The 23,771-nt window shown below is 40.0% G+C and overlaps 1 protein-coding gene across 1 annotated transcript in view; it reads right to left on the bottom strand.

The window, feature by feature from the left end:
• The window catches only part of sgip1a (SH3GL interacting endocytic adaptor 1a), a 45,127-nt gene extending 27,178 nt beyond the window's left edge, over positions 1 to 17,949 (bottom strand). Inside the window, exons 1-2 of the mRNA XM_068318732.1 lie at positions 17,745 to 17,949; positions 16,890 to 16,934 (exon numbers count right to left, since the gene is read on the bottom strand). Coding sequence (XP_068174833.1) covers positions 16,890 to 16,899 — 10 coding nt within the window. The 5' untranslated portion in view covers positions 16,900 to 16,934; positions 17,745 to 17,949. The remainder of the gene's footprint in view (positions 1 to 16,889; positions 16,935 to 17,744) is intronic.
• Positions 17,950 to 23,771: the final 5,822 nt, after the last annotated feature.

Raw genomic sequence — 23,771 nt, 5'->3', positions numbered from 1 at the left:
TACAACTGATCTTCAGCCCCTTTGTTGTTCAGCATTAGAGATTGATAACTACTAATTCAGATAAAGATCCATCTGAATTGAAGGTGCAACTGTCAAACTTTGGAATAATCTGACAAAATCTGACAAAAAAGCCTTACAACAAGCGATTAATCAATTAATAAGGGTAATAACCTGATGGCTGTAAGTCTAGCAAGAACCAGAGTATATTGCTTGATAAATGATAAATTAGTGTATTGACTGAATATCATATTATGGTTGTTGAGCAAAACATTTCACCACTATAGTAAGGTTATTACATGTTATATAGGATTATTTGCTGCCTTCATCTGACTGCATCTTCATCGCTGCCATCATTCCCTTCAGCTCTTTCTAAACTCTCCCTCACTCCTGTCTCTAAAAAGACCCGGCAGTCATGGTTCCCATCCATACACTACAAATAGCATCCACCAAGGACCGTGTGGCATATGACCCTGATGGAGAGTGGCTTTAAACATGAATTTTCTGGAACAAAGACAAACAGGAAAGATTTATTTTCCACCAGTCTTGCCATTTATTGACTCACGATTTTCATAGATCAGAGAGGCAGATATGGGAACCAAGTGCCCTCTCTTCCTCCATCCGGTCCTCAAAGCCTTTCTGTTCATGCCACAGTCTGATCATTTCATATTTTATGTTCCAGTTCCACACGAATTGAACATGAACAGTTATTGCTAAGCAGATAATGTGATTTATACTGAAACTGGATGTGTAACGTGTGACAATCAGTTCAAGAGATTCAATTGAAAATGCATGCTAGATTTTAACAATGTGACTTAAAGCTGGAAAAAAAATTCAACTGTGATCTTTAGCAGATCAGAAGAATCAGAATTACCAGGATCGGCAGCGATCAATGCTCCAAGCCCTTTTCAAGTAGTCATACTTTGCTGTTTTTCCCCAGTCCTAATTTTTTTTTTTTTACATCTACAATCACAAAACGTTTCTGTACCTCATATTAAAAGGAACACTCACTTGATTGTGGACAAGAAATGTTCATACTGTCTTCTTCAGATGACTCCAGTGAAAAAGATGAGAATCTAGCTATCACATGTCATCAAATCAAAGCAGATCACCACAGCTGCTACAGAGGGCCAATTTTTTTTTTTTGGTCTTTTGTCCACAATATTCTGACAGTAACCAGAAATGTCATCTGCAGCTGCCAAGCTGAACCCCATTAACATAGGAAGATGAAATAGTGAGGTGGGAACATATGCTTTCTTCCCTTTTTCATGCATGCTGCATTTCAAAGTTACCTGCCGGACTGATGTTGGGGAAAGTCTTATCCTAAATGGACTCGGTGCATACTGGACTTTAAGTGCAGCACACAAGTGAGCCTACTGGTGCACATTTGTCATTATAGTTGTTCTATTCTCATTTTCACCAAAAAGTACCCTGTATAATGCCATAATAAAATGGAAAACTACATTATGTGTGTATTTAGTGACTCATTTACTAAATAAGTCATGAATAATAGCCCTTTCTTGTACAAAAAGTACTGAATACCAATATACAGTAGAATGAGAATGTGGTATTTGGCTGCATTACAACAAACCTGCAAATATGAGAACACACAAACCTTCCTGCCCAATTTCAGGCTTCCTTCGAGACGACCGCTAGTGTGATAATGTCTGGTTTTCAAGGCTAGTGTTTAAGCTGTCCGCCAGACAACCAACACTAATGCGAGCACTTTGATACTTGAGTGGATTCATCAGCCTACAGGGATCATGAACAACTCACCTTCCCATCATTAATCTTTCAGATTTCTCTGCATGCTTTTGAATCATCACTTTAGACAGAGCATAGCTAGAACTGTGATCAAATAGTGTGTGATCCGGAAATTCAAAGAGGTGCACATATTTACTGTATGTCACATATCTATAAATATATTCAACAACTTCTCATCCTTGGGCTTCACTGGCTTTCTATTCAATTTCCATTTATTTCAGGTAATGCAGGCTCATGTTTCCAAAATAATACAAGACAAGAGTCAGAATACAGCAATTTGGTGTGTTTTTCATCATACAAAAAACCATACCAATAAAATGAATACAAAATTTATTGAAGGCAGACAGTGATTTGCTGCACTGTTCTAAAATATCCGAATGAATCTGTTGACCTTCAACAACACATCAAATTTTATTGAATGAATCTTTGTTCTAATAGAAAGCACCAGTCAAACGTTTGGATTCACTTCTCATTTTGGCTGGTGCTACAGGTGCTTGGTTTTTATTTTACTCTGGAGTAAATAGACAGGACATTTATTAACACTCCTTTTATTGATGTGAAGCTAAAGGTAGACATGATCAGTGCTCAAATCTGGCTCAGTTACAGTCACTTATTGATCAACACTCTCCAGGACGATGCTTTCTAAGGTAAAGTGCACAGCGTAATTTACGCTAGTACAAAATTAATCATAATTCAATTAATTGCAGTTATTATAAAGGGAATTTATTTTTGCTATAACACCACATTGTGTTAGTGTTGGCTAGGAGAGGCTGCAGTAATGTATGAGCAGAGGCAATAACTTAGATTTTATGGTGGAAGGGAGGCGATGGTGATAAACATGGAAGAGAATGAAAAAAGTTAACTACTGAACTATACAATTAAACAATATATACTACATTTAGTGTGCAGCTAGTTTACTCAAACGTTAAAATATAGAGCATGAAGAAACGGAACCAGTTGCTCTGTGCAAACAGTACATTGAACTGAAACAGTCTAAGGCAAACATACAACTTTTGAACAGCAAATAAAAAGTTACAAAATCACAAAACAAAGTAAAATTGTAAAATTCTCTGACAACGTGTATTATCAAGAAGTCTAGGGACTTACCAGTCAAAGCAATGACTTCCTGGAAATAATTATTACTATTTGAACACAAAAAAACCAGTATCAAAATACTGGTTGACATAAATCTACTTGCAGCATGCCAGAATTCACACGTCATTTGCATCCAGCCAACCTGTCAAAAGTTGATGCAGATCCGAAATAAGGAGAGGCAAGCTTTTTTTTTTTATGGAGAATTTGTAAATAGGATTTCTAAGTTAATGCCAATTTGCAGTCGTCGTCCCTGGCTAAGTATTCCAACTCACATAGTCAGACAACATCAGGTTTAACACATAGTGACTCATGTGATAGGATCATTGTATGTCCCTAATACATACCAATATGCATGTTCATAGTATTTATGTGCATGTTTGCATGCATATCAATTATGAATGTGAAGCTACATGGTTGTGTTCCTCCATGTTTATTTGACCAAATGCATATAGGAAGTTAATAAGATGACATTTGTTGCAAGGGTGTCTTTCTATGAATATATTTTTAACATCCTCTGCCCATTATTTCCAGACTTTTCCATCATTTGACGATGTCTATGGTTACTATGAAGACATAAATTCCAAATAACGGCATTTGGACTCAATCAGAGTAAACCAATATTATGGTAAAGCAAATATGCTAGACAGACAAAACTCTGGTGACTCAAATATCTAGTGAGTTTAATATCACCTGCAATAATTCAAAGTAGTTAAGCCATGAAGCAAAAGTGTGGGGGTACAATGATTCATAGATGAGAGGGTGGATCAGTATCAAGTCAAACAAAAGCCCACATTTGACTTGAGTCATAGATTAATCTCTGCAGGATTACATAAGCGACCGAATGGTAAATAATTAAGAATAAATAAAAAGACATGAACAGTACCCCCAGGATCACACAAGTTCATAATGTATCATAGCCACTACAGCTCACACACATGTAAAAATGCTGTATGTACATATCTACCACCTGACACCATGAAACAAAAGGGAATCTGGATCAACCAGTCCGTTCTATCTCAACAAAAACACCTACGCTCACACCCACACTCAACCACATTGACAAATGACTCAAGATGTGTCAGGTCTGGTGATTTCAGATAACTTGATCAATTTTTGCTAAAATTCAATTCTTTAATGAAAGTAAACATGACAGCGGGAGCCTGCAGTATGCTCTCGTAACCTATAAACATAAGTTTTTGGAAAGTTGATAATTCAACTTAAAGAATCTGCCAGGCCGGGACTGAACAATACAACCACATGCAGTGCAGCATCTCACTGATAAATCAAAAAGTGTTTGTCCACATACAAGAACTTGAATATCATACAACCCTGTATCATGTAATGCATGTGACACAACTCTCTCTCGCACCAGTTAAATACTTCTTATACCAAGAAGATAAAATGTATGGATGACCAGGAGTAAGTAATTGACCTTTTCGGGACTACAGTAAATAAATCATTACGGTTTTGGCTGGGGGCAATCATCCACAACTTCTCTGCACACCCTGACTGCTTTGACAGTAAAGAGACTATTGGGAGACATGATAGTAAAACCCATCATGTATTTTACAACAGTGGAATGGTTCATTATTCTATGGACCACACAGCTCCACTCCTCAATCCATTACTTCATGATCCCCATATAATTTTACTTTTAATAAAAGAGTTTATCACATGTATACTATATAGTAGCTATAGTACTATATAGTAACACTGTATGAATGTTTGTGAATAAGAGAACCCTGGCTAGTGCACTAAAGCACTTTGTGTGGCCAGTTGAACTAGACACCAGGTATGCACAGATGTCTTATTTACCATCCTGCTTATATAACCAGGCAATAATTAGAATATAGACATTTGATTGTGTCAGTGGGGCTTCGGTTCACGCTAGGTGACAGGAGAGGGTTGGATTCGGTTGGGCAATGGGTCAGGGAGAGAAAGATAATTATCCCAGGTGTTTGGTGTTGCACTGACTCCTCTCTCTCTGTTGTATTACAGCATGCTGAACCTAGAGTGTGCTCTGCCTACAGGAGATTGTCTGAGACTTAAGATGTGGTATACACAGGTAGAGCCATATGTTAGGTTGCTCATAAGAAAATGAAAAGTTTCCACATTCTGTGTGGCATTGCATATAAATTGTTACCAGGTTGTGTGTGTGTGTGTGTGTGTGTGTGTGTGTGTGTGTGTGTGTGTGTGTGTGTGTGTGTGTGTGTGTGTGTGTGTGTGTGTGTGTGTGTGTGTGTGTGTGGTCTTGTCTTGATGAGGCCAGACAGAAAGATGATATGTATCAGTAGCTCTAATGTAGCCAGGTCACGTCCTCCTTCCATGTGTCTCGCTGGGGGGAGCACAGGAAATTACCTCGCCCGCAGAAAAGACAATTATGAAAATGAGGACGGAAAAAGAGGAAAATAAAAATAAAATACAACACAACTCTGCAGACAGACAAAATGATAAGTCTTACTGGACAATGAATGAAATCAGCAACCAAGGCTGTCTTCTAATGCAGAGCTCTTGTTTCATTGAGATAGGATCCTGAAAAGCTGGCCCAAATTCCTGTGGATTACATCTGCCCTATTCCCTTCCAACAATCTAATCTCAGTTCATTCTGGTTAAAGTAGACCGCCGACTCCACCCCTTCCCAGTTCACACCCAGATTATAGGTTTGGTCCACTTCTGGTTGGAAAAGGAATGTCCAGAGTGTCTCTGATTCATTAAGGAAAGGATTTAAAAGACTCAAAAACCAACAACTGGCAAAGAACCACTGACATCAGACGTTGGTGCGCTTCTTCTCTGTAAATTGAGAGATGAAGGAAGAAAGTGATTTCAGTAGAGAAAGGGAGCGTGGACTTGGAGAAACCACAATGAGCCACAGGATCTGGAACCACTTTGAGGGAACACACCATCAATTCCAATGTCATTCTAATGGCCAGCAATCTGGTCTTATGGAAGATCTTATGTAACAGACAGGTTGAGTAAGGCCACACATTCAGACTGCAGATTGACAGTGTGTAGCAGTTCTTTTGCAATTCTTACTAAGATGACAATTCAGAAAGGGACGGAAACGTGTTGGAAATGAAAGAAAAAGATTTTGCAAGAATCTTTTCTGTTGACTGATGTCTCAACTGGGATAACATTACAGGAGTTTTTGTTCAACTCATGGAGATAATGCTACTGTTAACAATGTCAACAAAAGAGGACATTGTTCTTATCGAAAGCATGGTATTGAACATTCTGTTACTTCTAAAACAACAACAACAACAAAAAGAAACTGTAGGAGGTTGCTCCTATAATCTGCAGCACTTAAGCTTTGCAAAAAGGAGGACAGTGTTAGAGTACATCATGCAGAAGACTTAAAACAGCTGTGTGCATGTAGACAAATGAGAAAACATTCAAATATACAGTACCGCACATGTATACAAACGTGAACCACACAACGGTCCTAATGAGACAGTATAAAGGTGTTGACCTGTCTCTGATTGGTGCTGTATTACACTTGGCTCTTTTCTGACTCACAGTGAGTAGAAAGAACATGAAACAGCCTTTCTGACTGTTGATATTATGTAAGAGTTTAAAATTTAAGTCAATGAAGAGAAGCAGCTTTGGGGAATTTAGAAGAGACACTCAGGCCAGAACACACACGCACGCACGCACGCACGCACGCACACACACACACACACACACGCATGCACGCGCACGCACAGAAAGGAGAGAAGAGAGAAAATCAGAGTCAAATTTAGGTTTTTCAGAAGTTATATATTAAAAGATTCCACTTGTCACTTTTGTTAAAAGCAACTTTAAGAAGCTAAAGAGATGCAGATGTTGGGAGTAGCTGATGTGAACATGAATACTGCCTGACAGTGCTAACAATTTTCATTTGAGTTAAGGGAAAAAAAGTCAATAAAATTATTTGCACAGAGCCTTATGACTTGCCAAACGGGGGAAAGAAATGATCTAACAGAACCTTGTGATTCTGGGTAAAAAGCCCTGAGCATGGGTGCAGTACAGTTTAAAATTCAAATCACAATGAGCAGCACTCAACTACATTCCTGCATTGCTCTCACCAACTAAAGGCAATTGGTTGTTTAGTCATTCATAGGTCTACCTAGCCTATTTGATTCACTGAAGATGGTAAATTGCCAAATGTGAATAACAAACCAAATCTCAAAAAGGGTTAAAATTTAGCAGGAGTAATAATCAGTAACGTATTTCAAACCAGCTTCAACACAGTGAACATTGCCTTCCATTTATGTCTGCCTTTGGCTTACAGGCTATAAAGTTGGTTCCAGGTTCTTTTGGCAGTTCTTTGCCCCTGCATGAATTAGCAACCTGAATAAACTAACAGAGCTGTGAACTGTTCTTCGTGTCTGCAAAGTATTGCTGTTAAGATAATCATGTCATCAAGTCTCATTTGTAGAAACTCTCTTTATATTTCCTATGTTTACAAGAGTTTGGGGTCTGTTTTTTATTCAACTATCCCAAAAAGAAAAAAAACAACAACCCAGAATCAATACTGTTAAGAGCGACAGTCCGAAGATGGAGTGACTCTTTTTGCATGTTGACAGCCCAAAGTGTAGGAGCTGACGTGGAGCTGAAAATAGTGACGTTCCCATACGAACAATAACCTCAAGGAAACAGACTTTTCAAAACTCTTTTCAAACCATCTTTCATCATTGACACAATCACTGCAGAAGACACTTTGAGAGTTCCTCAGGAGTGGTTAACATCAGTACTACAACATTCCTGAGTCAAGTTATTACGATGTCCACTGGTATTCATCAGCTCCAATATCACTTAACAGTGATGGAAACACGGCAGCAACACGGAAATATAATTTTTCAATACTATGACGCAGACCATCAAGCATATTTTTCCATTCATTTGTGTTCAAGTACCGCTCAAACATCCCTTATCTGGCCTTTAGTTTGACAAGACATTGTCACCAGCCATGCTTCTTTCTACCGCTTCCTTTTACTTTCATGATATTCATGATATTGAACATGACACCAGAAAAAAAAAAGAAAAGCATCCTTGTCTTTGGCTGATGAAAAGCAGATTTATACACACAAAACAGAAAACTCTATATGTATGGATTTAAGTTAATTATCTGCAACTTTAAAGATAAAAATTACTCGATATAATAGAAGAAACAAAAATTATGGCCTTCTGCGACTGCGATGACGCTTTTGGGAGAGCGAGTATTCAGATGACTCATCAGCCTCATTCTATACCGTTTGTGTCTCCACCTTTTTTTTTGTTGCAATCAGATGCAAATTAGCTTGAAGCTAACATCTGTTACAGTGTAACAAATAGAGACATTTTTATTCCAACTGTAACACTGTCACTTTTTAAATAAAACATAAATAAACAACAGGAGAAGACTGTGGCCAAGGGTATAGACGTGGACTGAGTGCTCGGCTGTGGTTATGAGTAATACCTCATTCATTAACAGGTTTCTGCCCTGCTTTCTCTCAGACAGCGCGGTTCCCCAATGAAAAGAGAAGTGTTAAATGTAATGTAGCCATTACAATATGTGAATCTCTTTCCTGGCAGGCTTTTTGCTGTCTTTTTTTCCCCTTTACTTACAACAACTTAAGCTGCCTTACCTGGGTGTAACTTTTTACGTTTAACATTTGTTTGAATGCAGGTGGTTCATTTCACAGCGGTGAGCCAATGTCCATCACTTAAATAGAGCTGTTCCTGATTTTAATTGTTATTCACTTGTGCATTTTTGTAAGAATGATAATGACATGATGTAGACAACTATGTGAGGTGAGGACAGATTTAAATTATGGAAAAATACATCAATCTTTCAAAATTAAACAAAGAAAATACTGAGGCTGAATCAATGCACAGTAGAGACACTGCTGTTCTCTCGTACACAGGAAACCATGGAAACAAGCGGACAGCATGGATTTGTTTGCAACTATTGAAGCAAGGTGAAGCACTAGGCCATGAAGTAATGAGTTGAAAAATACTGCCACTTTTTTTTCCAAGGACGTGCCCAACCAAATTCAAAGTCAATATTCATATTTTTAATTTTTTTACCTCTTTTATAATAGTAACAAAGATGTATGAGCAGCATACCATACCATGGGAATCTTGTGAGCAAAACATTCTGCAATGACATTTAAAATTTCAACTTACAATTTACTAGAAAATGACACCTCGGTAGCCGGTGCTGTGTTTTCTGTTGCTCAGAGAGAGCAGACAAACTCATGTTTACAGCCTCCGACAGTGAAATCATAAATGCACATACAACAGACTATGCACATAGACTAATAACGATCACTTACTTGAAGATAAAAGCTCAAGTTACAGAGGAGACAGATCAGTGTTTTCTTAAAGGCCAGTAACCATGACCTCATGTCTGAAAAAACATATTTACGTTCACTGAGTCACACAAATTGCATGTACACACACACACACACTGCATAATAAGGTGTTCATCCTGTCTTTAAACAAGCATAAATGCTAACCACAGCTGCATCATCATGTGCATGCAGATTACATCCATGTAAAACCCAGTATTCGAATAAACAAACTTTTCATGCAATAATCAGAAGCCTAAAAACCCGTTCTGACACAGCTGGCAAGACACATTTACACCTCTCATCTCCCTTTAATCCAATCCTCAAAAAACACAATTTAGGAATCCCATGTCTCTCACCCTAAATACCTACAACTCGGCCCATCTCGCTCGCTGCAGCCCTCAGTAACCTTTCCATGCCTCACTCATCGTTACATCTCTCAACCCAACCAGCATCAATCCAAATGCTGCTAATCTCTTCCTGTAGCCGTGCCTCTGCGTCACTGCGCGAGTGCATCCTCCGCTGATTGAAACTGACATCTGTTTGCACTGGTCTGGCTCAAAGCCCAACAGAACAAGTATACACAGAATGCTGCACCTATACAGAAAAAGGGAGGCTTTTCACACACTCATCAACAAATACAAAACTCCTTTTTCCAATAAACAAATTAAAACCTACAAAGACAAATAAAATAGTTTTTACTACCTATCATCCATTTCATGTTTGATTTCAGAATCAAATGACAAACTCACTTTGGGAGTCAATGATTAACGTGAAATTATTATTTAAATAGCAAGTAGAAATACAATTCAGACATGACATGTTATGGCTTCATAAATGGGAATATAACGATAATTTTATCATTAGATTTTGTTTTGCACAGCTCTAAATATCCGCTGATAGTATTCCTGATACCCCTCACAGAATAAATTATTTTATTTCCTTCTGAAAATGTATTTTGTGAAACACTAACGAAAACTATTGATGAAAGTTGATGGTCAAATCAGATATTTGATAGCCATTTTAATCTTAATTACTGCAAAAATGCTCCGAAAGATCAAGTGTACTAATATTCATTTCACAAATAAAACCACGACAGAAATCTAATTAATATACCAGCAATAAGGTTTCATGTGATTTTTTTTTAATCAAGTAGAGTGTGAGGAGACAAAGCCAAGCACTAACTGCCAGCTTGGGAGATGAATACATTATGCAGCGCATTAATATTATATAGCCAAATAAATCCAACTTCCCTGAGGGTTTCCCTGTCATCATGTCTATCACTCCTTCAGTTATATGAAAGAGAGATTGGGGAAAAGGGTTAAGAAAGGGATGGGGGAAAGAATTTACCCATTTCTACAGCACAACAACACATAAGGAAAGGAGGTCAAAGGGTATCAGTAGAGATAATGTGAAGAAAGATGTCATCAAAGCAGTCATGTTGGTAATGAAAGATGGAGCACAGGTTTATTAAGAAACTTGCACAGCCTCACAGACATGAACAAGCTTCCACTTGAACACCATCACGGAATCAGCCAAGAACAACATTGACAAACCATTGTCAAACGTTCGCCATTCCAAACCAAAATGAAACTGCAAACGCAGAAAAGTTTCATGAAATGCAACAAAAAAAAATCTAAATCCAAAACAGTCGACTTAACCCTCTATAATACTTTCTAAATCACTCTTCCAACCACATGAGCTGATCAGGCTCCAAAACAGCTGCAAACAAGGAAATGACTGAATAAAATGAAAGTTTTTCCTGAGTAATAATCAGTATTACTCCTGATGATCTTCGTATCTTCATTCCTCTGGATTATCTGCCTTACCCTTTTCCTGATGTCCATTCTGCTCTCACGCGACCCCCCCCCCCGGGTTGGACAATAAACTAATTTCATCTCCTTTTCCATCTCCACCACTCCCATTTTGTTTACCTTCTTCTTCCTGGTACTTAAATCTTCCAGCTCGAGTTAGCTTCTTTCTCTGTGTAACTCTTTCATTGTGTCCCTCCTAACGGTACATTAGGTAGGTCTCCTAGCTGCCAGCTATGAACTCTAAAAGACACTTATGAAATCAGTTTTTTTGTATGTTAGTCACAAAACTGAAAGACACGGGGAAACCTTGTAACGTCACTGCTTTAAAGTCGCAATAGTTTTGTGTCACAAAACTAAATAGCAGCATAAAAATCATCTTAATATCTACATATGGTTATCACCCTCCCTGATGCCGTCTCATCACAAGTAATGGCACAAGATTAATCACGGTGCAATCACGAGTGGAGGGTGACATTAGCATCCCCAACTCAAGCTGGCCTTTTTAAGACAAATTTAGACCCACCGATTAAATTAGATCACACATCTTTGACAGCAAATCACATGCAGTTTTGACGGAAGGCTCCTCTCATCTCCCCGTCAGGCTGAGGACACCATCCCAAGTCTGTCAGTTAACGGTCTACGCTACTACTACTGCAGCGGAATAAATCATTTGAGCAAATGATTTGAACATTCATTTGAAAAACCTCACATCAAACTGGATTACACAAATCTACAAATCTTGGAACATCATTGCATAATCTTGTCTAGGTGCGTTTCTGCAAAATGTTTAAGATGGAATCCAGAAAGGCAGCTTGTGGGACGTGTTGTTAATCAATAAATACTGTGTAAAGAAGACTAAAAAAGAGCAAGCAGATTCATTTTGATTGCTTCCCATCGCCGCCTCCTTCTAGGCGTTTCTGCCCTTGTGGGTTTTTGTCGTGGGACAGTTCATTTGGGTTTCTCTCAAACAAAAACCCAATAGATCCGTTCTTCTCAGATGCGTTCAACAAATCACCGCTTCCATTTCTCTCTTTGTGAGGAATGCATGTATGAAAGTAATGCTCTTTGATGCTAGAACAGGTATCTTCATGTACGTTCCACACAAGCATTCTCTTTGAGGCAACTACACAGCTACTTTTTGGGCACACACACACACACAACACTTCAGGTACCAGACGTAGCAGTGTGACATCCCTACTGTGCTGCATTGCAGGATTTTCTAGCAACAGTCCAAGCCTCACTGCTTTTATTATTTCATCTGTTGGTCCCTAGTTATGTGTTTAAAAAGGGAAAAACATTGAATTGCTCATTTTGGTAAGAAACAGGGAGCATCATTGTGATCTTTGTCTACAAGGCCTCACACATACACTATTAGACATGACTTTTCAGGTGCACTGATAGAATTGCATCATCATGTTTTGTTGTTTAAGCACTGGTATCAAAAGACCAAATATCCATTTGCTCTTGGGTGGCTCAGCTCATTACCAAAACAGGCATGAGTCAGACATCCAGGAACCATATGGCTGCGCAGTCATTCTGGGCAAGATCTGAAACCTACTGGGAATGAACTGGGTTGACCAGAGATATGCAGACTATTTAATGTTGCTTAACATAACGACAGCTTCGCAAACACTTTGTTAAAGGAGGGTTAAGGCTGCATGTTTTGCACGACACTACTGACCAATTTCCCTTTCAAACAACAGGTGATTCCATTATAGCATAACTAACAGGAGAACGTTATCATCGCCGTTTGAGTGAAGGAGAAACCATTTATTGTAGTTTCATGATGTTTTATAAATTTATTTGCAAGAAAGATAACCCTGTTATGATGACAGTGGTTATCGTGATGGGTTAGCAGTGTAGCACAACCACTGGCAAGAGACTCATAAACAGAATCAAGTGGATGCTCCGCAGGGATCAGCTAGGCAATATCATGTTGTTTTCAGTACAACTCAATTTGAGGAGATGATATTTTATGCTGGGATGCTTTCGACAAGCTGACAGGACGGGCTCCTGTGTGTGATGCGTGCCATGAGCTGAGCCAGATGCCAACTCCAAATTTAATTGCATTATTTGTATGACACCTAAATCATAACAATGATAATACAATTTACAATGGCAATCCTACAACAAAAATAAATCATTCAGTTTACATTTGATAGTGAGTCAAGTCATATATCATTAAACAAATGAAATGCATCCTGCCATATGGCTTTGTGTCCTCTGTGCCCTCTAATCTGCAGCATTCCGGTCAAGGGTTTATCCAAGTTTCAGTCAGCTTTAAGTACTGGGCCTCCCTGTGACAGTCTGATTCCTCACCAGGATTAACAGAACAAGTCTGAAACCCTGCCAGGAGTGGCCTCAGTGTTCATTACAACCCACGAAATTATTGGGTGTACTCAACAACACTTTGAAAACAAGCTGAATTACTAACAATATACTGATTTTTCTATTCTTAGAGCCTTATCAGTTCTGGGACCATAATGTTAATTTTTTCCTGATGGTGCTACAGGAAATACCGTGGGTTCATTAAATTCAGAAGGGTCTGAAGTGTTCCAGTGGCAGACGACTGTCTGCGCCTCATCTATAAAAGTCCGAGTCCCTCATGAAGCTGTACAAGAGCAAATTTTGGCAGAACAGAATTAATAATAATGAAAATTTTTCTGAAAATGTGTCATTTAAGGTTATTTTCTCAGAAAAATGCTGGGATTAAGTTCTTGTACGGCGAGTAACAAACAACCACTCATATCTTTTGAAAGACATTAGCAAGAAATCTGTTAAATTAATAAGGGGATAGCTACAAAGCTAAGCTACAGTTAGTCTGTAGACTCGACGAGAGAAACAAACAAGAAGCCAATTTCTTATTTTTGTGTTTACCTCATGTTAGTGGTGCAATGATCTCAGTGAACTGACTGACCAACACAAAACTGCAGGAAGAACAACATAAACAGACTTTATTTCTTGAGGCTCAGTCTGTATCTGTTTAGTGTCTTGGACAGCAGCAATGTCTTTCCCCGAAGCGAACTGTGCAGCAGAGAGAGGTTGCTCTCCATTGTTGGAGATTTCCTGTGAACAACACAGAACACACTGCCTCCTCTTCAGTTTTTTATCCTCAAACAGGCAGGAGAATCTTCAGTACATTTAAAATCTCTCACTCTCTCAAAGTTTGCCGTTTGGCCTAAAGGTGAAATGTATGTTGGTTACATCCTTCTAAAATGTTTCAGGTGATAAAATAAATAAAATGTGAAAACCTGAAGTTTCAAGTTGTTTGTCAAATAAACTTGACAATTGATTAACCTGGCAAGAGTTTTTTTTCTTCTAGGTAGTTTAACACTGACCAAATGTGGATCCAGAAGATTGAGGTGGATTATCAAATCAGCCATGGGTCATGGGTACCATAAATACCATGCCTAATTTGATCTTTATCAGTGTTAGGGTTGGATGGACAGTGACACAATGAGGCACTACGCTGGGATAGAATTTACTTCATTAAGCTTCACTGTCTCAATGTTAGAGAATAGATGATGGATGATGCTCAAAGTCCAATGGGATCTGGAATCCTCGGCTGCTCAGTATGAATAAGTTGAGCAGAGCAGAGAAAATTGGAAGTGGGACTCTCGTGAGTAGAGTAAATCCTACTGGAGACTTCTGTAATGATGTGCACATATTGTGAAACAACAGATGAATTAAATTCAGGAAATTCATAGGAAATTGTTTTGAATTTTAAAGATAGAGGGGTTTTAAAGGCAGAAAATAGAAAAAAAGGACAGAAAGCATGTTAAATTTACTGGGGAGAAATTTTGTCACCATATGTTGTTGAGAGTTGTCATCCCTAACAAAAACTCTGGCTCTTAAATGCCTGACTCTCCATCTGGACTAAAGTTAGATAATCACCCCATGTCTTCCACCTTGTGTGTGACGGACAACCACGCTAGCCGTGGCATTGGGCTTTAAAAAGCACAGCTAACAAGGATTAGCATCCAATTTTAACACCTGACTGTAATCCTGCCTCACACACAGGCGTGTGCTAACCGTGCGACTGGATGGGATATGTTGGGAGAGAGTTTTTTTTTTCTTCGCAACTGTTATGTAACAACTTGGCTCTACATCAATGTGGGCGATGACATGACGGCACACTTGCAGGAGGACTGATGAATAGTTGGGGGATTCTTTACTGAAAAATTTATCAACAGCAGAGAGGTCTGCTGCTGCACTAAAATTGAGCAACTGTAACTTTCTGATTTTGAGCCAACACTGTATTTAAAATAGAAACCTAAGAGATTAAGAACACTGCGCCCAGCAAAAGGTAGGGATTAGCTACCTAATTATTTATATCATCTCTTTAAGACCTTTGTTCTATATTAGTTTTCTCATCAACCCTGGGAAGGGTCAACTTTACTTTCAAGGAGCAAGCATCTTAAAATAAATACCAATGAGACAATAGAGTCAAATCGGGCTGATCATTCACTACTTGCTGTGATTATTTATTATATGTAAATTGAAACTATCTGAGCAATAAGCAGAAGCTTAACATATGTCATAAAAAGGTAGCAGTTGGCCAAAAGCACAGCTGTGTTATTATTCTAAGCTAAGCCATCTACTTGGTCATATCACTACTGGTTTGTTTATGCAGCACAGATCTACTACTGTCAATGGTCTTAAGTGAAATTTGGAAATGAAAGCAAGAGAAAATTACAAAGTTGGATTTTACTGAAGTAAAATTTAGATCCATTACAATCTAAAATAATCATTGTTCTATTTGTTTTTTTTATTTCATCCTGGGGTTCACATAAATGTGAACTTATTATCAAACCGATTATTTATTCTCTGGAAAGATCATTGACTGCAAAAAACACAGAAAAACTCTTGAAACATTGGCAGACACAAAAACAACCACAAGTCTAGCTAATGTGATTCTTACAATGAAATGAAGCTCTTTGAAATTAACCCACCAAAACAAAAATGTATTGAACAACACTGTCCAGATTTTACGCAAAATGAAATACGTAACTTTACATGGTGGACTAAAAATCAACACATTTAAGCCGCTCTGGCCACGAAAGTGCCCAATGGCAGTTTATGTAAGATACCACGATAAGATAACATATCCCGAAGCAAATGCATGGATGGAGGCTTTTGTGTGCCAGCTGCAGAGCTCTACATCACCGGCCTTCCCCTTGATGATGTCATCAATTAAAGGGACAACATGAAACTAAAACAGTCATCAGTTCTTTCCCCCTCGCTACGTTAAACCAAACAGAGATGCGTCATTTCATCCATGGGTGGCTGCAAATGTACGCATGTTACACCCGCCCCACAGACGTGTAATGTAGATTAGAGAGTAGGATAAAAAACGCACTGGAGTGTATGCAGATCACAGCAGAAACATACTGTCATTGTGCGTGTGTGTGTGTGTGCATGTTTGTGTGTGTGCACGCATGTGTTTCAGAGTTCTACACATAAAGAGAATCCATAGAAGCGAGCCAGCTGGGCACATAAGCCCTCCTGCACAATAAATCCAAATAATCCTTTACGATGGGAAGGGGGAAAAGGGGGGGTGGGGGGTGGTGGTGGTTTGAGGGGACATTCAGACATATGCACACAAACACACACACACATACACACAAAAGGTACACACGGCTCAATTAGCCTCGCCATTGTGCCTCAGTGGTAGACATTCAGTGGCTGTGCCCTTTCCCTGAGAATAACATGCAAGTCACCAGAATGTATGCACTCAAAATAGCAGCGCAGCTTATGACATTTGAACCTCCCAAACACACACGCAAACATGCTTGTAGGCAGATGAAGTGCCGAAGGACAAGGACATTAAGAGGGATTACCCTGAATTACAACGGAAAATAGGACAGTGTGATCATGAAATAATAATAATAATAAATAAAAATTATCTTACCTTCCATCATGGTTGCAGATTTGCATTCCTCTATCTCCAATGAGCCTTAAATGAAGCAGGAGGTGTGGGAAGGGCGGGGGGGGGGGAGAGAGAAGAAGCCCCACGTTACCACAGAGATACAGTAGAATGGACAGCAAGGTTGCTAACGCCCTGGCTAACTGCGAGCCTCCGACACCCCCCAGACGTCGCCCGTCAACTAGCCCAGGAGGGAGAGATAGAAAGAGAGAATAAAAGAGTGGGAGAGGAGTGAGGAGGGGCGGGGGGCCCTGGTCAGACCGGCTGTCGATCAGAGCTGGAGCTTATGCCACCCGGAGGATGCTGCTACGACTGCTGCTGCTGCTGCTGCTGCTGCTGCTGCTCTAACCTACACATTCAGTCAAGGATGCTGAGGGGTGGGGGGAAAAGCTAACTGGAGGAAAAATAAATAAATAAAAGAAGCAAGGGGAAGGAGGGGGGGGGGGGGAGAGAGAGAGAGAGGCGGGGAAACAGAAGGAGGGAGGGTTCAGCTTGTGTTTGGGAGCGCAGGGTGTAGTGTGGAGGAGGGGGTGGAGGCAGCTTGCTGAGGTCAGAGATGGCCTCAGCCAATCGGAGCAGCTCTATTCACAGTCACATGGCTTACAGCTTGAATCTCCCGACACCATGGCCAGAGAACGCTACAACACCAACCTTTCCTGCTTGGCAAATAATTGTACATGCACACTACAGTAAATACACAGGTTTAAGCAACCAAATAAAGACACTGGAAAAAAAAAATAAAAAAAAATAAACAGCCACCAGAAATGTAGGGAGTAAACACAGATATAAACACAACACACACACACACATACTGACATGCTCCCTTCACCTAAACCCTACCTTATGTCACCGCTGAGCGCCCAGAGCTGAACGACATGAATTGTTTGCTGGCAGAGATGGACTCATTTGCATGTGTTGACCAAATGATAGCCCATACCAAGGGAACGCAAACACAGGTCGTCTTAGGAAACGCCTGCACAAATTATTCACACTGCCCCTTCCTGCAAAGTGACTTCTCCTGGAATAGCTGCTTCTGTGTCCCAGCCCGCGTAACGCCCCCAGGAACAAGGTGTGGCTTCTGTTCCCTCTCTCTGCCTCCCTCCCTCCCTTCCTCCCTCCCTCACAGGGCCCTGTCTCTCCTCCCCCTCTCCATGCCTGCATGTTTCTCTCAGCTGTCCATCCCTGTGCTTTCCCACTGCACCAGGGACCAGGATCAATCAGCGTGATGTCATAGCAAGGCAGGTTACAGATGTCATCAGCAAGCAGGAGGGGGCTGATGACAGAACAGCCCCCCCCCCAGGAGTGGGTTGTGTACTTGTGTATCTATGCTGATTAATTATCTATGAGAGGGTGGAGAGAAAGAACGGGTGAGAAAACCAAAGCACAAGATCAGTTAATTTGGTCATCATACAAAACACCTGATAAAACAGCTGTTTGAAAACTTACCAAAATAACTATATTTATGATAATGAACCGGCTGGCTGGGGAAAGGAATTTGATTCTGGTGAAAATTTGTGTGAGGATATTTGCCGTTTAGTAGTTGTCATCATAGTTATAGTAGCATTCTATGCAGTATTATAGTAGATTAAAAAATTACCGACAGCTTTTGAAATTTAAATTTAGTCAATTACATTGATTTCACGGAAGACATCTTTTATTAACACTGACTTTTTACCTTGATTTAAATTTATATAATATATAAGACTAAACAGTAAAAGAAAAATACTGAAATCCTTATAGAAATAATGCTTCAGAAAATCTGATCTTCCTTTTACTGCAGAGACAACTCATGTCAATTTTAGTTTACTAATACTTGCTGGCATGTCCCCTTTATAAAATTTAAGTCAATAAAAAAGCACATTGAAAATTCTGTAAGAGTGAATTAAACCTAAACATTTTTACATTTACTTTAACATTTTAAAGTGTTGTTTTGTTCTGTGTAATGATACACAATAACTTGGATAATTAGAACGACGTGCTAATTCACTGTCCGGCTGTGCAGACAAGAATATCACTTTTATACCATTAGATTTACAGTCAGCAGGGCATTCACATCTCTAACACGAGAAGGCGTCAGTAGAGTATCTAGTTTTTGGTGCTTACAGAGCATGCAGTGTATCACATGGGTGACTTTGTAAAGACAGACATGGATTTACGGAAGTTTACTGAGTGTTTTATCTTCTAATTTCCTTCCATGTGACAAATATCTGATGTTCTCCTGTCTGCTAACTTTTCCATAAACCAGGCATGTGCTTCTATAATCGCTAACCCCCCCCCAATGTATCTGGGTCTACACTGTTTTTCTCTCTCATTTAACACTTTATTCACTTTTCATTCTTCCTTTCTCCCTGTTTACACCCCATTATTTTGTCAAGCTGCCTCTTTGGAGCATTCTGTCACTCACCTCCTCTCATCCCCCCTCTCTTTCCTTGCCAAGCTCCTCTGTCTTAGCACCAAGCAGATGCTCCTGAAGAGAGGGTACGCGCCCTCCCACCCTTCCCCCAGCTTGATCTCCCCTTCACCTTATTCAACCCTCACCCAAAAGCCATCTTCAATGACATTCTGTTTTTTCAAGCCACCTTCCCTTCTTCTGCCTTATCAAATGCTCCCATCTTCACCTTCTATTTCTCATCCATCAGTCCCTCCTACCATTTTCCTCTATGCTATTTTTTTTATTTCACCTGCTCTCATGGATGTGAGAAATCCAGACTTCTCCTACAGCGCCATCTAGTGTTCACTGATTGTCATGAACAATATTTACCACTGAGCTGGCAGTTAGTCCAGACCGCCCAAGGGGTACAATTATTTTCTCTGTCTCCAGTTTTACTATTAATACACTGGACAGGTAATATCTGTGGTAATAAAGGTGGAAAGTTTTGCATGAGACAAAGAAGAAGAATAAAATTAACATTAGTGAATTCCAGGAACAGATGTCGGTGCTTATAGCTGGATTGTACTAATGAATGAAGAATGAGCCGTGACTGACTGTACCTGAAAGAACCAAAAACCTCCTGGTGAACAGCTCCTCAGCCATTTACAGGTTTTTTCTTCATGGACCCACTTCTTGTCACTCCACCTAATCAGTGAGGTGAGACAGGAGAGGATAAATGGATGGCAGAGACATTCTGGAAAATAAAGACGAATACGAGAATGGAGACTAACCCAGGACTATGACGAGGATGGTTATGTGCATAGTAATGACATTAGTGCATACTTTAATGTGATACAACAGAGGCAACAAAGCAAATATATAGGAATTGTGAATCAGTTGCTACACTGGCAGAATACAAATATTAAATTATTTAAAGTTATGTTAGAAGTTTGTAAAACCAATTAAAATAAATTAAACGGTTAACTGCTGCCTCACAGTTTTCTCTACTGAATAAAAGAAAGTCTTTATTCCCCATGTTTCTTTCATTTGAAACAAAAATAAGATAAATATCTTGGAACAGGCATGAGTTTGTGTCACATAAAGAAACTTGGGACGGTATGCGGTAGCTGTTGGCGCCATCTGTTGGTCACTTTGACGCAGTGCCGTTTTTCATGACATACTGTACTGAACTCTTGTCAATATCACTGATCAGTCTGTTTTATAAGAACAGTAAAACAGTGAAAAGACAAATCCAGATTTAAAAAATGATGAAGTTTTCAGTCAAATTCAGCACTGCAAACGAATCCCAGTGTTAGTTGTTCTAGATTCCAGAGTACAGGTGACCTAAAAAATGAGCATTAAAACATTAGCCTGTCACGTTCGAGCCCATTACTATAGGTGTTCTGGCCCTTATCTCAGTGAAACACACTCTCCTGAGATCAGAGCAGTCTCCCTGGCATTTAGACAGTCAGCACTTACTATTCAAAAATAGACCATGAGCAAGGATGTTCTGATTTCTGGCACAATCCCTTCACAATCCCAGATGGCAGAAACTCACAATGAGGCTGTTTGTTTCAAAAGCTTCAGATGCACCAAAAAGAAAGATAATTTCCTTCTCTTCCTCCACCCATCCATCTCTCTCTCACACCCCAAAACCTTCTATCTGTCTTTATACCCCAGACATCCAATAATCCTGCATCCAAAGTCTCCCTCCCCATGACCTACTTTTGTCCACCTTTGCTTCGCCTGTGGGGTGCGGTGTTGCTCCAATTTGGCTGATCTGCAGTGACGTCTCTCTGCATCTGCTTCTGGGTTCCCGAGTGTTTCCACCACCAGCAAGACCCAAAACACCTTTTCAAATGGGTCATCACTCTGTTACTGTATTAATACAGTTAAGAATGGAAAACTGCATTTACACTAGCAGGCTCCGAGTATCATATAGGAAAGGGAACCTTCTCTGATTTGCTAATCATTGATTATATGTATTCTAGTTTTATCCTCTCTTACATATTGAGTCAATGGCAACTGCATGACAAGATAAATTACTAATATTACACTTTGTTCAAATGAAAATACTGAACCTTTTCTGGGCAAATATCACATAATACAACATAAAGGTTAGAATGGGAATTTTTTTTTATTGGTCGACAGCGGTGTGCTAACTGGCATTATACTACAGGCCTAAAATGTTTAAAAAAGGATTAACAACACCATCAGCTGCTCTGGAATTTCTTTCCCATTAGCTATTTGGTCCTAAGTCCTAAATATCCAACATGCTCATCATGTCAGTGAATATTCTGGAGAGGTTTAAGTCTTGGAAAATAACTGCTTCACATTACCAGATTTTCCCTACAAGTGGCCGAGGCATTAAACAGGACAATACTCCTGCGGCTCCGGTCATACTGCCTTCACATAGATCAAAAAGCTGAAATTCATCCATTAAAAGAAAATGAAACTAAACCAGAAAAGCACCTTCTCTTGCTACAAGAGCTGAGGTAAGAAGTGTGATGACACTAATTTGTGAGAACAGAAGGAGAGGACTGAGGAGGGAAAGCACGGTGGCATATGACCATGCAGTGACGTCAAACAAGCCAACAGGAAAGAAAGAGGGGCGACTATCAAATCCTTCGCTCACAGCAAGCCAGCACTGACAGGATTTTATTTATTTCACACTATATACTCATACTTACATAACCTAGCATCAGAACTGTACGTCAATGTACAGCAGGTGTCTTACAGACATGATGACTCTCAGCTAACGTCAACTGGACAGCGGGACTTCCCTGGGCTTATGTTGCAAGCCTCACGTCGCATGACCAAAGGCCATGTGCCACTTCCTGCACACTGCTGAAGCAACATCCGTGCAATCTTTCACCCTATTCAATCTCTTCTCTCCACTGCCCGAGTGGACCGATGAAGGACGATGATGGCAGCAGTCGGTAAATGTACACACACACATACCTCCACCCACCAATTAGGCAGCAGTGAGTGCAGTCAAAGCAAAACAACTCACTCTCCACTCAGCGGTAAGGGAAAGGCATGCATGGCGATAAGCTGAGGTGATGGCAGGGTGCCATGTCGAGTGACTACGTGCCATCCAACCACTCAGATGTTCTCTGTCTGTTAGTATTTCAAGACAGTCGTAATTTTCCGTGTTATTACCCCACCAGCTTCCTCGCCCAAGGAGTAGGGCAAGCCCACACGAACAGAAACACACACACACGCACACACATACACACCAACTTCATCAAGAGATGTGATTTTATGTGTAATCGGCATCCACTTCCTGATTAAATAAGGATCCTGCACATCACTAACTCAGAAACAAGTACTTCACTTGTTGGGTCTGATGACTTGTTGGGCACCACAGCTTTAAGTTCTCATAGCAACCATTTGGTCGTGACAATGTTCTCAAATAGTACTGCATTCATTTTTGCACCAAGTCAGCAGAACAGTCAGTCAGCCGATTAGGTAATTAGCAGCATCTAATGGGTAGCTTAAATGGTCCAACTGGAGATTTCTGAGAAGATTTTGTTCCAAACCACCCGCAAGTAAAATAGGTCAGTTTGTTACAAATTTCAAAATCCACTTGTAATGGACGACATTTCCAACTGCCTGTTCACCGTCGGCCCCGCACTACTCTGACCCTAAACCTCGTCCAGAGCCAACCCTCTCAATAAACCCCTTCTGAAAACCCCAGACCTCCCCCCTCGGTCTCGGAACAGGAGATGGAAAATATGAGCTCATCCATTTGATACTGGGCCTGTCTGGTCTGTGGTCTCCCTAATGGTTTCCAGGATGTCAACACCAGTCCAACAAGGCCCTCTTACTTACACCAATTACTATTTGCACAAAAGGGCCCAAGCCTAAATAAACAGACCCCAAACATACTATACAATCAGCTAACATCTATAAACAGCAGAAAAGTTTAAATCAGGCCACTCCCGAGAGAACCGGTCTTTGCTCGAATAGCCGGGCTCGAGATGACAGAATGGAGCCAGATGAACTCACTACAGGGAGTTTCAAAGAAGTATTTTAAACACAACAAAAAACAGCACAGGAATCAGCTCTGAAAGCCTCCATTAGTTTATCTGGATCATTTAAACCAATCATCAAGATCAGTAAATGATCATTTTGGATTAATTTGGAAGGTTTGGCTATTTGACCGTTAAAAAGACTAAGAGAATAATTTATAGCACTTCTCACACTAGAATGTTATATCGGATTTATCCAACAATAAGTCAGAGTGGTGGGAACAGTCAACCCGCGTCTGACGTCATGCTGTAGGTCATGAGTCAAACTCACAGTAAGGAGAGATATCGTCATAGTAACGTTTACAGAATGCTCACCATGGTGTACCTGCTCTTCCTTTATCTTTAAAGGCCTTCTCATAAATGTAGGCCATGACACACGGAGCCAGAGACTGACCACACATCCTGAATCAGGAAAGGAGATCAGAAACCCAGCACGAACGTTCGACATTGAGTAAGTATGTT

Source organism: Antennarius striatus, chromosome 7 (genome assembly GCF_040054535.1).
Source record: "Antennarius striatus isolate MH-2024 chromosome 7, ASM4005453v1, whole genome shotgun sequence".
NCBI classification, from domain to species: Eukaryota; Metazoa; Chordata; class Actinopteri; order Lophiiformes; family Antennariidae; genus Antennarius; species Antennarius striatus.
The sequence above is the reverse complement of the archived record's forward strand: the minus strand, read 5'-3'. Positions and strand labels throughout refer to the sequence as shown.